Consider the following 16,784-nt stretch of genomic DNA (forward strand, 5'->3'; position numbering starts at 1 on the left):
ATTATCTGATTAAAGTTATTAACATTAGTGATAAGTGGAATGTTCAAGTGACAGCTACTGTGTTACGCAGCTCCGTGTGATGCCGTACTTATTATTACCAATAAAATGGAATCAATAATTGAAATAGACAAAAAAAATATTTACAATAATTACTACCATTATGTATTTATTATTAACGTGTACGACAAATCGTTAAATGTGTATTTTAAATAAAGTATTGTCATTTTCTCCATAGCAATGTCTACACTTGGCAACGCAGCAATCTTTTCCCGTTTGGTGCTCAACAGTACGCCTCATCCTAGTCATAAGAAAATTCCTTCATTTATTACATACAATATAATACAATAAAATATGCATATAAACAAATAATATTTACGTTTAAATTATCAGTTCCGAAGCGTTTAACTGTCTCAATAAATCGACTCCACGTGAAGACAATTGCTTTTTAAAAGCAATCAACGTTTCATTAATTCGTTACTAATTTCAACAAACAAAAGTATACACTCGATAAGTAAGTCTATATATTTTTATTATTATCAGGCTCCAAGCCACCTTTAAATCTCCTGGTTTGTTTGTTTATTTTTAAAATATTCAAATTAACCTGTGTGATAATAAAATAATCAGATATCTTGAAAGATATTCATTGAAAACAATCGAGGGGTTATACTTGCGCATGCTTCATCGTGTCAGAAGCAACAGTTTTACAAAGCGGCAAAGTTAAAATAAAAAACAGTACTATGTTTTATTTATCTTGTAGCACCAGTGTCACTGAGTAAGTACCAATTTTTTATTTTTATTTTTATTCCATTAAAAAAAAAAAATAATAATAATAATAATAATAATAATAAAATAAAATAAAATAAAACAAACTTTCCTTTTCTTCCGCAGAGTGATAGCTCGATGATGAACGAGAATTCCTCGGCGTTGTGGACAACCCGAGCAACGCAGTCCAGTCATGTATGTGTCAAGAATAACCTGATGCCAAGGATCCAGTGGTTGCAATAATTCTCCAGACTCCAGTGAGTTTGCTACGGAAATGGAGGAGCCAGCAAAGAAGAAGCAGAGGATCGTCAGCGAGGATTACGATGACGACAACGAGGACGAGCTCATCACCGACATGGAGAGATTCCAGAAGAGCCTCCTGGAGCAGTGTTTGTGCGGGATCCCCGAGAGCAGCCTCCGAAAGCCGTTCGTAAACTCCTCGAGGTCCAGCGGGGTTCGCGGTGGTGTGTTGTCCGAGTGGGACCCCGAGAGAACTTTGGAATACATAAGTGGGCTGCAGTTGCTTTTCGAGCTCGCGATAAAGCAAAACAAGCGCCGGCGAATGTGTCGTAGGGTGGTGAATGTCTGTGAAGCGTTGACGAGAAACGAGTACGGGATAATCGACCAGCTGATAGACCTGTCCTGCACGTCTAACAAGTTTGTGTCTTTTACAGCGAGCCGAGCTCTGGCTTCCTTTTTCATCATCACCAAGAACACCGAGGAGCGGTGGCTGGAGAGGCTGACTCACTCGCTGGTGAACACCAGCTCGCCGAGCCAGATGCTCTTCACGCTGGACATTATTAAGCGAGTCGTAGAGCACAAGGACTACGGGGTGACTCCTGGCGACGACTCCGAGAGCCAATACTCGCCCCCGAACTGTGATTACCTGGACGTGTCCGAGTCCGAGGGCTTGGATAGCACTCCGGTGAAGGCGATGTGCGTAAAAGCCCTGGAGTCAAAGTGGTCGGTGCTGGTGAACAAGTTCGACGCGATTCTCGGGTCTTACACTCCGCAGCACGAGTCTGCGGTGATAACTTTCCTCGACTTGTGGGAGTCGATCATCTCGGTGAAAGCCAACCTGTCGGTGATCGACACCAAGCTGTTCTACTCTCAGCTGGACAGCTTAGTGGTGCTGCTGAATAACAACGTGCCGGGAATAATATGGAGGCACTTGTTGGGCCTGTTCAACGAAGTCCTGTGCTACGGCAGCACGCTCTCGCTTCAGGACAACCTTCCAGAAGAGCCGTGCTCTCTGGCCCACGTGGTGGTGAGGGCTGTAAAGGACTGGAGGCTCCTCGACGGGCTGCCTTATAGACACGGCTCCGGGAGATTCGGTGGAGGCTCGGGGGACGGAGACAGACCGCTCTTACAGAAGCTGGTTCTGCTGGTGCTGAAGAGCGTCGCGGTGACGGTCAAGGAAACCCGCAGCGACACCAGCGACTCCTCGCTCGGCTCCGAGGCAGAGGATTTAGATGCGGACATGGCGGTGATCGAGCGCAGCATCCGCGAGGTCCTTAGACAGCTGGATCAGTGCGTGAAGAACCTCATGCCTTTTCATCCCGTGATGCCGCTCTCCCAGTGGGTCGTCCAGCTGTTTCACGACCAGGACGACTCGCTGATCGAGGGCATGGTTTGCTGTCTAGACGTCGCTGTTGGACTCTTCTACCGTGGGCCTCCCCAGAATGAACTCGCGCAAATGCTCAGTCCTACGCTGACCTTTGTGCAATTTATTAAAGCTGTTTCTCACGACCACGAAGTGCTGTTGGATTATCTTGTTAGCAACGAAACTTGCTTTTTACTCTATTTACTTAGGTTTCTTAAGTATATCAAGCGTAATTGGCATGAATTCGTGTCATGTTGTGGTAGAGACTTGGATGATACCATGACAGTTCTCATAAGACTACGAATATCTATTAATAGACTTGTATCTAAATCGTTATTCCCTTATAATATTGCTCCTGTATTACATTTATTAGGAAAATGCGAGTCTCGTTACGACGGTATAGACAATTGAACTTATCACAGTATTACGTCTGAATTAATTATTAATTATTAATTATTAATATTAACATGTTTTTTTTTCTATAATTATTTTTTACTATGTATGAACATTTAAAATTTTTCATTATCGTACTCTTGGTTTTTATAATCATCACCGCAATCATTCGAGTCATTAATCATTTCATCACGGCAAAATTTGTTTTATTAAATCTATAAAACGATTTTATTTTTAATGCTATGTAAATTTAACTGCATACTTCTGTTAATCATTAATTTGATAATCACATTACTTTGTATGTATTAATTTAATTATTTTATTTTATTATGTAGCAATAATAATTATAATAATTATTATTTTTTTATTTTATATATTTGCAAAAACGAACAATATATTATAAGCATTTTGTACATTGCTCTGTTTGTTTGCATTAAAAACAAATTGTAATTAACGTACTACTAAAGAAAAATATTTATACGGCAATAGAATATATATAGTATTGTGTCATTGATTTTTTTTTTTTTTTTTTTTTTTAATTAATTTAAATACTCTGTACAGTAAGATTTGTTTTTGGTTTATCAATCAAGCACTAACACTGTGCTGTACTTAATTAATAATTAAGTCGTAGACAATAAAAAAATTTAATTAAAGTAAAAATTGTTAAAAAAAATAAATAAAATATTTATACGTTAATTATAATATTAATAATTAATTGTAAATTTTATAACGTAATAAAAATGTATGACATTGTTAAAAACAATTTTTTATATATCATTAAATTAAAATTAAATAATAATTAATTGGATTATTTTTTAACAATAATTATTAGCAAATTTTCTTGTTAAATAATTATCTGTCATTTTATAAATTATATTGATAAATAAAAATTAATTAAATTGTTTATTAATAAACAATGATTATATCATTGGATAATGTACTCATAATAAAAATATTGTACTATTTATTATGTACACATTAAATAAATACAGAGAAAAAGAAAAAAAAAAAAAAACTATCGATAATTAATAAATTGAAAATTAAAAAAAAATCTGACAAATGTGATTTTTACTCTACATGTTAGTTATTTTCTCTACTATTCAATCTTAATCGAAATTAAATTAATACATTTAATTAAATAATTACTGATAAAAATCAGTCACTTACATTATATAATTTTGATAATAAAAAAATTCACAATAATACTATAAATAGTCACAATAATATTTTAATGACTTGAAATATTTGTTCAAAAATAAAATTTTTTTTAATAATAAGAATCTAGAAACTTATAAAAAATGATCATCTTATTGGTGTGCTGACGATTATTTTTTAACATCTAAACAGACAATTTGTTGAAACGTATACAAAGACAATTTAATTAATATATTAAAAAAAATTTTTTATATTTATTTAGGTATCATAATCTTCATCAATACTATTAACGTTGATAAGTGATGAATTTTCTTCTTTAGTCTGCTGCGTAGACAAATTCAACGGGTTTACTTCAGTATAAAAATTTGGTTTACCATCATTGAATGACGACGGTATTGCAATTTGGAAATTAGGAACTCGATTTGGTGAGGGTGCAGCCTCTTCTAATTTTATATTACTTTTAATAGCTTCTAGGCAGTCTTGTGAATGATTATTGACTTCTGTTGACTTTCTTGTTATTGTCAATTCCTTAGGGATTCTAAAAAAAATTATTCACCCATCAATTATCTACTTAATCTATTTCAATCTTCTATATTTAATAAAATTCCATGATAGTAAAATCAGCAGACGTTCAAAAATTTTTTTCTCAAATAAAATTGTAACTAGGAAAATATTTCTTAGAAAATGTAATTATAGTTTTTCAAATCTTCTCACGTGGAATTTATATTTTTTTTCTATTAAAAAAAAAAAAATTTCTAAATATTGTCAGTCTGCTAATTTAATTTTTATAAAATTTATAATATTTTACCGTATTTCAGGCTGAACACGCGTTATATTTAATGGCGGATTGATAGAAGTAATTCCTGTGGGTGCTGGTGTCATTGGTGGACTTTGTACTTCGTCATCAATATTGGAGACGTCAGGAACACTTTTTACCAGATCTTTTAAAAAATCAAAACGGCTCTCTGATAAAATACACTGTTTCCTGTAACAATATTTTAAAATTATTATAAATTTTAGTGATCCTGAATTTATATTAAATTATAATGAAAACATGTAACTAAAAAATTCTACTTGTAGAATTTTTATTAAATTATAATTAGGAATTTTTTTATAATAATTTATTAATTGTCAGATGTCTGTTTTTAATATCATAAATTACAACACAAAACTAACAAATATCTAGCAAAATTTTTTTAAATTTATTGTCATGCATAAAAAAATTCTAGAATGTCACAGAACACTCCAAAATTCCAAGATTTTATTTTCCAACTAATTAATTTATAAAAAAAAAAAAATAAAAATAAACTTACATATGAGATGTACTGAGAGTTTTGGCATTTTTATTACTAGTAATTTGCATCGTCTTCGTCAGCAATGAATGTACAAAGAGTTCTAATGTTCTAGGTATACAAATGGTTAAGGCTGTTATAGAAAAACAAAAAAATAAATTCCTAAAAAAATAAATATTAATATTAAAAAAGGATATAAATTATAATTGGTACAGCTTGAGCAACTTTTCCAACATCTTCATCTGTTTGCATTATTTTCTTGATGCGTCCCTAAAAAAATAAAAAATTGAGGTTAAGGTTGCGGTCAACTGTCAATAAATGAATAAATAAACAAAATAATTAAAAAAAGTCCTGACAAAAGTATTGTCAAGATAAAATAAATAAATATAAATTAGTAAATGTATAAAAATATTTAAAAAATAAATATATAAGATGTATGAGTGTAGAAATAGCACAACTTACTGCTGGAAATCGGGCATTGTATTTTTTTTTTTTACTTGGCATTTTGTTATCTTTATGATATTAGATCATAAAATATTTATACAATAACATACAAGCTTAATTATCATACGTATGTTATAATACCATGTTATGAAATTACGTGGCAATTAAAAACACATAAGTTTTTATAAGCTATCCACTGACGCGACTCGGACAAACGACACAATGAGATCTTTCAATATTATTTCATTGATTTTATATGATTCTTATATTTCAGGCATTTCGAATTTCATGCTAATTTACTATGTTCGTTTCATAATTAGATTGGCTCTATATTAAATCTATTATTATTATTGTTATAATAATAATAACAATAATAATAATAATAATTATTATTATTATTTATATCTTGTATTTTTTTTGATTAGTTATGGGAATGCCTGTCAAGAGAAAATGTGAATCAGTAATTTTGATCTCGAAAACGCTAGATGGAGCAGTTCTATTTGGCGGCACTTTACAGATAAACAAATAAATATTACTATATTTTTTATTTTTATAGATATAAACACATAAACAAATATTCATTTGTCAGTCGGACATTTTTAATTGCACTTTGACTTTTTTTACAAAGGATCTAAATTATAAATATCTAAATTACCAGTAATTGAATGAACAAATTTATTCAATGGATAACATACGTCAGTCATCTACTGTAAGTAGAGTAATTAATAATTGTGAGTACAAATTTTTTTTCTTTTATTTATTTATAAGTAAATATTTATGATACTGAATTTAGCAAACACTTGATAATTTTTTTATTTTTATTTTACAATAAACCAGGTCTAAATGTGAAAATTCATTTAGCAGATATTTGATAATTTTAATAATACTGAAGTTAGCGGTCAGCTGTTAATTTAAAAAATTTTTTTAACAAATTAATTTTAGTTCTAATTTAATAAATAAAAAATAATCAAAAAATCAAAAATGTCAGCTAACTTGAGTATTATTTTTATTTAAATTATAAATAATTTTTATAAGACAATTTTCAATTTTTTTAAAAATCAATTAACTAAAAATACTTTAAAAAATTTCCACTAATAATTTTTTTTTCACATGGAAGGTTTATTTTTATGTTATAATAATAAAGTAATATAGAAATTAAAAAAAACTTAATTTTTTGGAACAAACTTGTTTGTTAAAAAATTGTCAAGTGACAGCTAAATTGTTTTTAAAAAATTATATTTATAATTTTTTGGAGCTATTTAAATTTTATGAAATTTTTTAAATAATTTTTTTTTTCTATAATTTATTTATTTAAAAAATTCTAAAAATTATTAGACGTCTTTTAATATCATAAATATTTTAGTAAACTTCTTTATAAATTTTATTTTCAGTTTCAGAAAATCCACCTGATATTCTTGATTGTTACAAAGATAAATGGTCTTGGAGTAAAGTAAAAATAAGTGTTGGAAAATTTTTTGATAAATTCAAGAGTGTCAATGAATATGACCAGGTAAAATAAAAATAAATTTAAGGGGTTACATGGGTTTCCTATATATAATAAAACATTAAAAAAAAAATCGATTTTTTGAAACGGCGAAAAACCCATGTAACCTTTAACCCTTAACATGTAACCCATGTAACCCTTTAACAGATATTTTATAATTTTAGTAATTTTTTAAACAAATAAATTATAAGAAAAACCAATTTGAATATCATCCAGGTAAAAGTGACAAATGACAATAAATATCAGACATCACCAAGTTCGATAGAGAAAATGATGATACAGGAGAGACTTGTCAGGGATTACCAGCGCGAATTAAGGAGACTTTGCGAGCGTAATTTTTGTCAAATAAAAATGCAGGTATAAAAAATATCTAAATTTTATTTATTAAATTAAAAAAAATATATATTACAATTGTCACTAGGATCCATGTGAGATTTGTTGCTGTACACCATGTGAAATGCCTCAAGAAGATCCATGTCATGGTGTGTCTAGAATGACACGTCCTCCAAAGTGTCAATGCGGGAGAGCGGTGGTCAAAGAAAAAGGATGCTGCGATGCTTGTGAAAATGCTCTAAAAAGAATTTAAGCAAGTGATTGCTTTTAAAAAAAAAATTAAACAAATAGATCATGAGCTTTGACATTGACTTTGGTATTATTTGTAAATACCAAAAATACAGCAGAGTTTTTAAAACTACTGTATTAGTCACAATTATAATTATAATTTATAGATAGTAAATTGAATTATGAAAATTAAATTAGCCGACATTTCAAAATTTTTATAATTTTTTTTATTGAAAAAATTTTACTTGCAGATTTTAAAAATCATACGTAAAATTTTTTTACTTGCAATATAATTGTTGAAAAAAATTGTCAAACGTCGGCCAATTTTAATATCATAATTGAATTTCTATTTTGCAGATTAAATAAGAGTAGAATGGGTATTTTTATTAGTATCGGTTTGGGTGGACAAGCTTGAAATAAATTATTGTGTAATAAACAGATGATTGTTGACAAAGTGGGGGAATTAAATACTTGGGTTGGAATAAATTCAAATAGTCGACGTCTTGGTAACTCGGGACTATAACTGTTGTGATTACCGTTGTGTCGATTGCTTTGATCGTAATTAACGGAACTTGAAAGATTTTTTCAGAGCACAGTACAAATTCTGAGGTCATTCACATTATGAATCGCGGTGAGTTTTATTATTTTAAATAATTATTTATATTAATAATGAATATTTCATCTTATTTGAGATAGTTTAAAGTTTCAATTTGTAGATAAACTCCAAATCAATTGAGAGATAGTGACGCGCAGTTCGAACTCTCTGGACGTTCTTATATTTAAAGAGTCTTTAAAATACAGCATGTTAAATATTAATAATTTATAATAATAATAATAATAATAATTAAAATTAATTACAGGAATATTTTCAAGAATTTTTATTTTTATTTTAATCCAATGTACGAGTTCTATGAGACTAAATTTATCAAGTGATGATAAACGTCATGCCGTTCGTGCTGTATCAGCGAGTATTAATCAATTTTCTTCAGAATTTTATGAGGTAAGACATTAAATATTTACTGCCAGCTCACCTAGTTGATAACTAAAGAAAATATTTGACCAATCAATTTTTATATTCTTTTATTTAGACTGTATCAAGAGATGTAGCGGATAACTTTATCTGCTCTCCGTTGAGCGCAGCGATGGTGCTGATGATGGCATCTTATGGAGCCCGGGGTAAAACTGCTGAAGAAATGACCAAAACTCTGCATCTCACCCATGAAAATTATGTTCAAAAAACTGGGATTAATTTTTTAATTGATAATTTTAATGTTAGTAATTTTTTATATTATTTTTGCTTTAATTTTAGTTGTTAAAAAATTTTTAATTTAATATTTTTCAGTCGATTGAAAAAGCTCAAATAAAACTAGCCAACAAAATTTTCGTGACTAAAGTCGTGCCGATCAAGCCTGCGTTTATAAATATTACTGAGTCAACATTTAGATCTGTTGCAGAGAGTCTTGATTTTATGAATGCTGAAGCTTCGAGTCAAATTATCAATAATTGGTGCAAAAAAGAGACTCATTCACGAATTAAAGACGTTGTACAACCTGGTAAAATTTAGTTAAAATTAATAAAATAGATATTAGGTAAAAGACCCAGTTATTGACACTGGCCTAGTCGTTGGATACTTGCAATTTTATTCTAGTTAAAAAAATAAAATATTCTCAAAAAACTAATTATCTTAAAATTGATAATTAAAAAATTATATTTATTAATTTATTAGAGTCGATTTTTTTTTTTTGATTAAATTAAAATTGCAAGTGTCAATAATTTGATTTTTTACCTTAAATAAATTTTTTTTTTTTACGTCTTTTGATACTTATTAAATTAAAATTTACAGGAGATTTGAATGCAGACACTGCGCTTGTTCTCGTAAACGCCGTTTACTTCAAAGGAATATGGGCTGATAAATTTATTGAGAATGAAACTCATCCAAGGACGTTCCACCTGGACGAAAAAAGAACTAAAATGGTGCCAATGATGCATAGATTAGGAAATTATCGTTACGGTATACTTCCCGAGTTGAATGCCAGATTTATTGAAATACCTTATGAGGTACCTATTTTAATTGAAAAAAAAATTTTTTTTATCATTGCAATGTAAGGTAAAAAATCCAATTATTGACACTTGCGATTTTATTTTAATTAACAAAAAAATCAACTCTAATAAATTAATAAATACAATTTTTGAATTATAAATTTTAAGATTGGCTTTTCAAGAACATTTCATTTTTTTTTAAATAAAATTGAAAGTGTCGAACAATTAGGCCAGTGTTAATTAAATTTTAATTTACTATTTTAGAGCACTGACGAGACAGACTCATTGAGTATAATTATAATCCTTCCTGATGAAATCTCCGGGCTCGGTGATATCGAAGCAGGTCTTCATAAATTAAAATTCGAGCGACTTCTGTCTGGAGAACAATTTGAAATAGATTTGTTTCTGCCTAAGTTTAAAATTGAAAGTAAAATCGACCTTAAAAAGCCACTTAACACTCTGGGTATGAACCAAATGTTTGAAGATACTGCTAATTTCACGGGAATAATGGATGTTCCTCCGCTAAAAGTAAGCAAAATAGTTCAAAAGTCTTTCATTGAGGTCAACGAAGAAGGCAGTGAAGCTGCTGCTGCTACAGGTGAGTCACTCTATTTTTTTTTTTTTTGTCTTTTTACGCAGCTGCTTTCTGTTACTACTGTAATTAACAAATTTTTATCGCTAATTGTAATTGTAATAACTGTTCTAAATTCTTTACTATAATTCTCTGAACTTTCTACGCTTAATTTTACTGTAAAAACATATTAAAGGCTTACAAATTACATCGTTCTCCATACAATATCCATTTGACTTTCGTATCGATCGTCCTTTCTACTACTCAATCATTAAACGACTTGGTGATCTAGATGCAGTGACACTTTTTTCTGGACACTGTATTTTCGAAGAAAGGTAATATTCTTACTATCGGCTCGCATTAGCTCTCGCACTCTTAAACAAATTTTATTTTATCAATAAATAAATTTTTTTTTAAATTAAAAGAATAATTTTTTTTTTTTTTTCCCAGTATTTGATCTCCAAAACAGACTGGGATTCAGTGATAGTCCACTGAAGAGAGCGCATTTCCATGTAGACAGACCATTTTTCTTCCAAATTGTAAGCGAACACATTGTTCTTTTCAGTGGTCATGTTAAAGAAATAATTTAAACTAAAAATTAACTAAAAATAATTATAATTTAAGTATTTAAATTTGCAGTCACTAACTGACTGTTGTGACATGTGAACTATAAATAAATAAAATTTTTCTTTATTAAATAATGACTTTTGTTAAATTGCACTGTACTTTCTTAACTATTGATGTTTTTAAAGATATAAGCTCATCCCGATATTACACTCATCAAGACCTTTCATTTGAGTACCCACATGCATTTTGATATATTTTTCATATGTAAATATATATAATATATATAAATATATGAAAAATTGATGTGGGTACTCAAATGAAAGGTCCTGATGAGTGTAACATCAGGATGAGTTTATATCTTTGAAAATGTCATTAGTTCACAAGATACAAGGTCATTTTTTAATTAAGTATCTAGACATAGAGCATTTTTGAATGCAGCTTAAATACTTATCATAATAAATTGACTATCGTTGAGAATGATATGAAACATTGAAAAGGCAAAAATTCAAATCAAGACCTTTGCAATGACATTAAATTTCACTAAAAAAACTAATTTTATCATATGACTATCCTGGAGTCAAAATTTTTCTTATTCTCTTAATAATATAGATTATTAATATAAAGACTTATATTATTTTTATTTATTAAGAAATACAAAGTTTAAAAAATTTTAATTGTCATTGTTATAATTTTAATTTGATAATAAAGTTTATAAGACATCAAAAATAATGTGAAAAAGAAAAATATAATTATGGCAGTATTTTACTCAAAAAATAATGAGTAAAAATAAAAGTTATAACAAAATAACTGTATGTTATTGGAAGACATATGTTACTAATCCACTAGCGATAATTAATTTCAATTGCACATACAAATTATTGCATGTTCTCCAGCTGCCTATAAAATAAAAAAGTAACATAATTATAATAAAGCAAAGTATAAAAATATACTTAATAAACTCTAGCTATGAGATAACACAGTTAGTTCCGGCTTTAGCGGAGTGCTCAGTGCCGGAAGAAGTTAATGACGTCTTCCTGTAGGGCTGCAGAGTAGTCGTAGTATCAAGGAATTCTTCATCCTCGTCATCACCACCAGAACCTGGACGACGAGGTTTAAAGTCCTGGGCGTATCTGTCAATCAGCTCTCCGCGATTATTCATCTCTCTTATATTCTGAATCTCGTTCAACTCTTGATATTTCTTTAGCATGTCCTGTCGGAATCCAACTTGCCGATCGAACGTCGGCCGGACGATATTTTCATCGTTAATATTCAAATTGGCTGTTGTGAAACCAATCGGGTGTGCATTATAAATTGGTTCATTGTACCGTCCAATTGATTGTTTATCTCCATAAGAGTATCTATCATGAAGCCAATCATAGGCTTTATTACAGCTCTGTCGCTGGGTCTCTCTGTCCTTTTCGCGCGCAGGTCTAGCCGGCAGATCCTGTCGCTGCGGAAAGTGAACGGATAGTTTTTGCTGATTACCCGGATTAATAGGCTCGACATTCCTGAACCTCGCGCTCTTCATCACTAAGTCAGCCAGCTGTTGGATAGTCTGTCGCGGCTCATCGTCGTAATTATTACCATTACAATTATCCCGAGCCGTCTTAGCCGGCGTTGAAGTGTCCAGCTTATCTCCAAGAATATTACCAAGAGTATTACCTTGAACACAGTTTAAAAAAAAATATTAGTTTATTGGACAATTAACTTAAAAAAAAAAAAAAAAAAAAAAAATGCTGGACAGGCAGAAAAATCATTTTATAAAAATTATATGTTACTAAAGACTAATACCTAATATGTAATAATAATAAATGGAATTGTGGTTCCATGATTCTTGATCCTCCGACAAAATATCCCCGTATAAAATATCTTAAATAATTAAATTTTTAATAAAACAATTCAAAACAATAAAATTGAAAAAAATTATCAATTTCATTTTAACACTTATTAATGGCACTTCACTCGGGGATATTTTGTCGGAGGATCAAGACATCTGATACCGGAATTGTACCTTTAGTTTGTAAGAAAACATGTTAATAATATTTAAAAATACTAATGCTAATGTTAGTGTTAATATTTTGTAAAACACATAATTATGATACAAATAAAACTGATATCTATCTATATCTACCTTGAACACTCTTAGGCTTTCTGCGAATGCTTAGTCGCCTCAAGCGATCGTAACTTTCTCCCAGACCAGTTGGCAAATCATCGCGGGAGTCGGACTCTTCGTACCTTGAAGCAACATAGCGCGACTTTTCTTCAGCTTGTCGCTCAATATCCAGAAAAGCAGAAGTCAGAACAATCGCTGCACAAGGTTCTTTCCTTCCAGACTCTATTTTCTCCTCCGGAGCTTCGAATAATTTACGGCGAGCTGTTTGGTCTTTATCAGGATTCAAAGTACGCCTGGCATTCTCAATCCTCTCCTCGATCAGCTTTTCATTGTTGATAAATTTAATAGTCTCGGTGATTGAGCTCTTAGTATTATTAACCGAACTGCAAGCTTGAGCAATGCGTCGCTCAGCAGACGACTGAGTCCGCCAGTGTTCAGCAGCTTTGGTTACTGCCGAAATTTGCTGCTGGGCTCTCACAAACGGACTCTGGGACACGGGTCCAAGCTTTGTCCAGATAGTACCTGGCTTAGTGGGTCCAATAACTCCAGGACGAGTTTGTAAGGGATTTTGATTTATCAGTTCGACATTGCCTGGGCTTGTACAAGGCACCCGACACGGCTTCGGTGGTACCAAGTCCAACTTTGGCGGTACAGCTCCAGGTTTTGGTGGAGGTGAAAAACAAGTTGGGAAATTTATCTGCTGGACTTCTTCCTGGTCAGTTTCCTTTTTAGCAACTCTTTCTTGCACCACAGTCATCAGCTGGTTCAACCGATCTTCCAAGCGACTCTGGCGGTCCTTGTCAAAGTCTAAAATTCGAGAGACCATAACATCTTGAGCAGCGAGAATTTTATTCACCACTTCTGTCTGCGATGATATGGCATTCAGCATCAACTGCTCGAGCTTCTGGATTTTTTTAGTCCTCACTGGAGCGTTTGGAATTGTGCGGTTGTCGTATGAATTACTTTTAACTCCTACTTCTACTCCTACTCCTTCATTTTCCGACGGGCTGGGCGAGTCCTGGAGAAATTCAATGGACAGTGTGTCATCATTGAACGTCGCGTTGTTAGTAATAGTCGTTGTATCTGCTTGCCAAGGAACTTGAGAGCCAAACATCATCGGTTGATCGTAAGTTTCATTCAAATTGTGCGCTTTGTTATTCTTCACGTTGATAAATCCTTGACTTAAATTCGGTTCTACGTCCGGATAGTCGTCATAACCCGATAAATACCGGTAAATATCATTTCTCATCAGATCCTCATCGGGATTTATAATTTTTCGCGGCTCTTGAGGCCTCGCTCCGTTATTTCCGATACAGTAATGCTGAAGCTGGCTTTGAATTCGTTGCATGTTTGTTGAAACACGATTAGGGTGGTATAATATATTCTGCTGAGGCTGCGACCGCGGATTTATGTTCAGAGGACGATCCTCTGGTGGCTGCTGTATGTTGTCACGTAGCTGAGTTTTCAGCATCATATTCTCTTGGATTATCTGATTTTGGACGTTCTGAACGCTGTTTTTAGTCGGAATCTCAAAGTACCTCTCACTGTTCTCGCATCTTATTCTTTCTTCACAGGGAATTAATAACGAACGTCGCGCAGTTTTGTTTAGAGGCATCGTTTCGGTGATTGTACTCGTTCCTGCGTTTTTTATCGGAGAAAAGCATCGATATACTGGTCTGGCCAGGACTGTTTCATTGGACTCTGAAGAATCTGCGTACTCATCATGTTCTGAAAAATTTTTTTACAATTAAAAAAAAAATTTTTATTTAAACTAGGTCTAAAAAATTGAAATTGTAATTTTTTAGAGCTTCTAAAGATTAAATTTTTTAAATAAAATTTTTTTGCAGCAATTTTTTAGTCAAGAAATTTATAAAAATTGTTAAATGTCTTTAAATTTCAATCTCATAAAATAAATAATTTAATAAAAGTACCAAATTGCCAATCTCCAGGAATAACTTCAATATTTTTATTAATTGGATCATCGAATTTATTCTGTCGCATACGTATATTAACATTAGTTTTAATCTCCTTCGGTGGTGACTTGATAACTTTAGTAGAATCTGAAATCCATTACAACATTAAACAGGCGTCAATAAATCACGACAACTTTAATCATATTTATTCAGATAATAACTTACCAACAGTATCTATTCCATTATCATTAATTATATTCTTCTCAATTCGTTTGTTCTCTAACACTTTGTCAATCGATTCATAGTAGCGCTCGACTCCGGCTCTCGTCCCACTTTTTTTAGCCTCCTTGTAGCACACCAACACTTGCTTCATCCGTGATCTGCATTGCTTGGCCGTAACTTCATATCCTTTTTTACGCATATACCTCGCTACACTTTCCCATATCAATTGCGGTTTGGTCGCATACTCCAATTGCTTCTGCACCTGTCGATCTGCCCATACTGAGACCAACAGGGAAGTGCTGTCAGGTGTCCATTTATACTTGACATTGTCACTTGAATCACTCATCGTGGACTTAATAACACTTTTGTTAATTTATTGCAATCGCTGGCTTAAATTTTATCACTGAATATATAATCTGAAAAAATTAATAAAATTATTGTATGGTTTCAAAATAAATTTGTTAGTTAAAAAAAAATAAATAGATACTCAAGACTGCTAACTTTAACTTCATAATATTTTTTTAAAATTCTTGTAATAATAAAATACCTGATAATAATAAAGTTAGCCGACGTTTTTAATATTTTGATTTTTTTTTTTAACAATTAAATTAAGAACACAGAAGTTGACAGATATTAAAAATTTTTTTAGAATTTTACAGCAATTACATTATTTAAAAAAAATCAAGTAAAAAGTTTCACATGTAAAAATTAATAAAAATTAAAAGTGAAAATTTTTAGAAGTATTTTTTTATTGTAATTAAAATTATAATAAAAAAATATTTTTGAAAAATTGCATATTTAATTTTTAAAATTATTTACATGTGATATTTTTTCTTTTTTTTTTTTTTTAAATAATTTTTCAATAAAAAAAATTCTAAAAATTTTTAGATGTCGGCTAATTTAATTTTCATAAATACCTACTAAATTAATTTTTATAAAAAAATTTCAAGAATATTTAGATGTCTGCCAATTTCAGTATCATTTGTTATTAAAAAAAAAAAAAAACTGAGTAGGCATTATTAAAATGTACTCGTACCTTGAAGTTTACATAAGTAAGAAAAAAAAAAGCAAAGCTGGTGACGAAACAAATTGCTTGAATTCTTTTGAATATTTGATTAATCCTTCACTTTCTTTATATCAATTATATTATATTTCACTGTTTAATTATATATTACCAGTATGATTGTTTTATTGCCTTGAAATTAGTCTGAGATTAATTAAAAATGAAATAAACATCATTGACACTGTCGATTGTATTCGTAAACCACCGAGTGAAACTGGAGATTGAGTGGTTGGTAAAAAATGCAAGTAAAGGCGAGTGGTATTCAGCATCAGCATCACAACCACCAACAGACAAGTTCTCTGAAAGAACGCGTTAAAAGCCGAAGCAACAGGCTGACACACATATACGTAGGTACATACACACGGGGAGGGTCTGGACCAATCTGAGCGCGCGAACAACCGGTCTCCCATCCATTGAAAGTCAGCGGACCAATCGCCAGACAATACAAAACAGAAGAAAGAGGAAACCTTAACGGTCAAAATTTAAAATAGTTTGAAGTTATGTGGGAGCGAGCAAGAGACTAAGATTTCGATTGTATTCTTTATCTGCTGGTGTGCTGGCTCATAATAAGGAGGCAAGGA

The 16,784-nt window shown here is 31.2% G+C and overlaps 5 protein-coding genes across 7 annotated transcripts; 3 read left to right on the plus strand and 2 right to left on the minus strand.

The window, feature by feature from the left end:
- The first annotated feature begins 304 nt into the window (after positions 1-304).
- LOC141530939 (uncharacterized) lies at positions 305-8,208 on the plus strand. Its single transcript, XM_074248339.1, has 6 exons — positions 305-511; positions 6,206-6,380; positions 7,041-7,159; positions 7,370-7,510; positions 7,575-7,739; positions 8,072-8,208. Exons 2-5 carry the CDS (start codon positions 6,332-6,334, stop codon positions 7,737-7,739), a joined length of 474 nt encoding a protein of 157 aa, XP_074104440.1. The 5' UTR covers positions 305-511; positions 6,206-6,331; the 3' UTR covers positions 8,072-8,208.
- Lin (protein lines homolog) lies at positions 503-3,536 on the plus strand. The gene is made up of 2 exons (XM_074248276.1): positions 503-772; positions 889-3,536. Exon 2 carries the CDS (start codon positions 1,037-1,039, stop codon positions 2,774-2,776), a length of 1,740 nt encoding a protein of 579 aa, XP_074104377.1. The 5' UTR covers positions 503-772; positions 889-1,036; the 3' UTR covers positions 2,777-3,536.
- On the minus strand, positions 4,045-6,054 carry Nc2alpha (negative cofactor 2 alpha). The gene is made up of 5 exons (XM_074248332.1): positions 5,668-6,054; positions 5,403-5,475; positions 5,227-5,320; positions 4,722-4,898; positions 4,045-4,451 (listed from the first exon to the last, which is right to left on the minus strand). The coding sequence occupies exons 1-5, from the start codon at positions 5,707-5,709 to the stop codon at positions 4,172-4,174; spliced, it is 666 nt and encodes a 221-aa protein (XP_074104433.1). The 5' UTR covers positions 5,710-6,054; the 3' UTR covers positions 4,045-4,171.
- LOC141530909 (antichymotrypsin-2-like) lies at positions 8,192-11,365 on the plus strand. Of its 2 annotated transcripts, XM_074248300.1 has the most exons (8): positions 8,192-8,345; positions 8,575-8,714; positions 8,803-8,985; positions 9,057-9,267; positions 9,558-9,772; positions 10,019-10,352; positions 10,522-10,660; positions 10,776-10,904. In XM_074248300.1, the coding sequence occupies exons 1-8, from the start codon at positions 8,336-8,338 to the stop codon at positions 10,780-10,782; spliced, it is 1,239 nt and encodes a 412-aa protein (XP_074104401.1). In that variant the 5' UTR covers positions 8,192-8,335; the 3' UTR covers positions 10,783-10,904. The 2 variants fall into 2 exon arrangements, with proteins under 2 accessions (XP_074104401.1, XP_074104408.1); XM_074248307.1 differs by lacking the exon at positions 10,522-10,660 and having other exon boundaries at positions 10,776-11,365.
- Positions 11,366-11,511: 146 nt separating this feature from the next.
- Positions 11,512-16,776, minus strand: LOC141530872 (uncharacterized). Of its 2 annotated transcripts, none has more exons than XM_074248255.1 (5): positions 16,316-16,776; positions 15,144-15,556; positions 14,937-15,065; positions 13,024-14,733; positions 11,512-12,554 (listed from the first exon to the last, which is right to left on the minus strand). In XM_074248255.1, the coding sequence occupies exons 2-5, from the start codon at positions 15,484-15,486 to the stop codon at positions 11,857-11,859; spliced, it is 2,880 nt and encodes a 959-aa protein (XP_074104356.1). In that variant the 5' UTR covers positions 15,487-15,556; positions 16,316-16,776; the 3' UTR covers positions 11,512-11,856. The 2 variants fall into 2 exon arrangements, with proteins under 2 accessions (XP_074104356.1, XP_074104348.1); XM_074248247.1 differs by having other exon boundaries at positions 16,177-16,775.
- Positions 16,777-16,784: the final 8 nt, after the last annotated feature.

This window comes from Cotesia typhae, unplaced genomic scaffold (genome assembly GCF_013202065.1).
Source record: "Cotesia typhae breed Kobodo isofemale line unplaced genomic scaffold, CoteBio_Ctyphae contig_119, whole genome shotgun sequence".
NCBI lineage: Eukaryota > Metazoa > Arthropoda > Insecta > Hymenoptera > Braconidae > Cotesia > Cotesia typhae.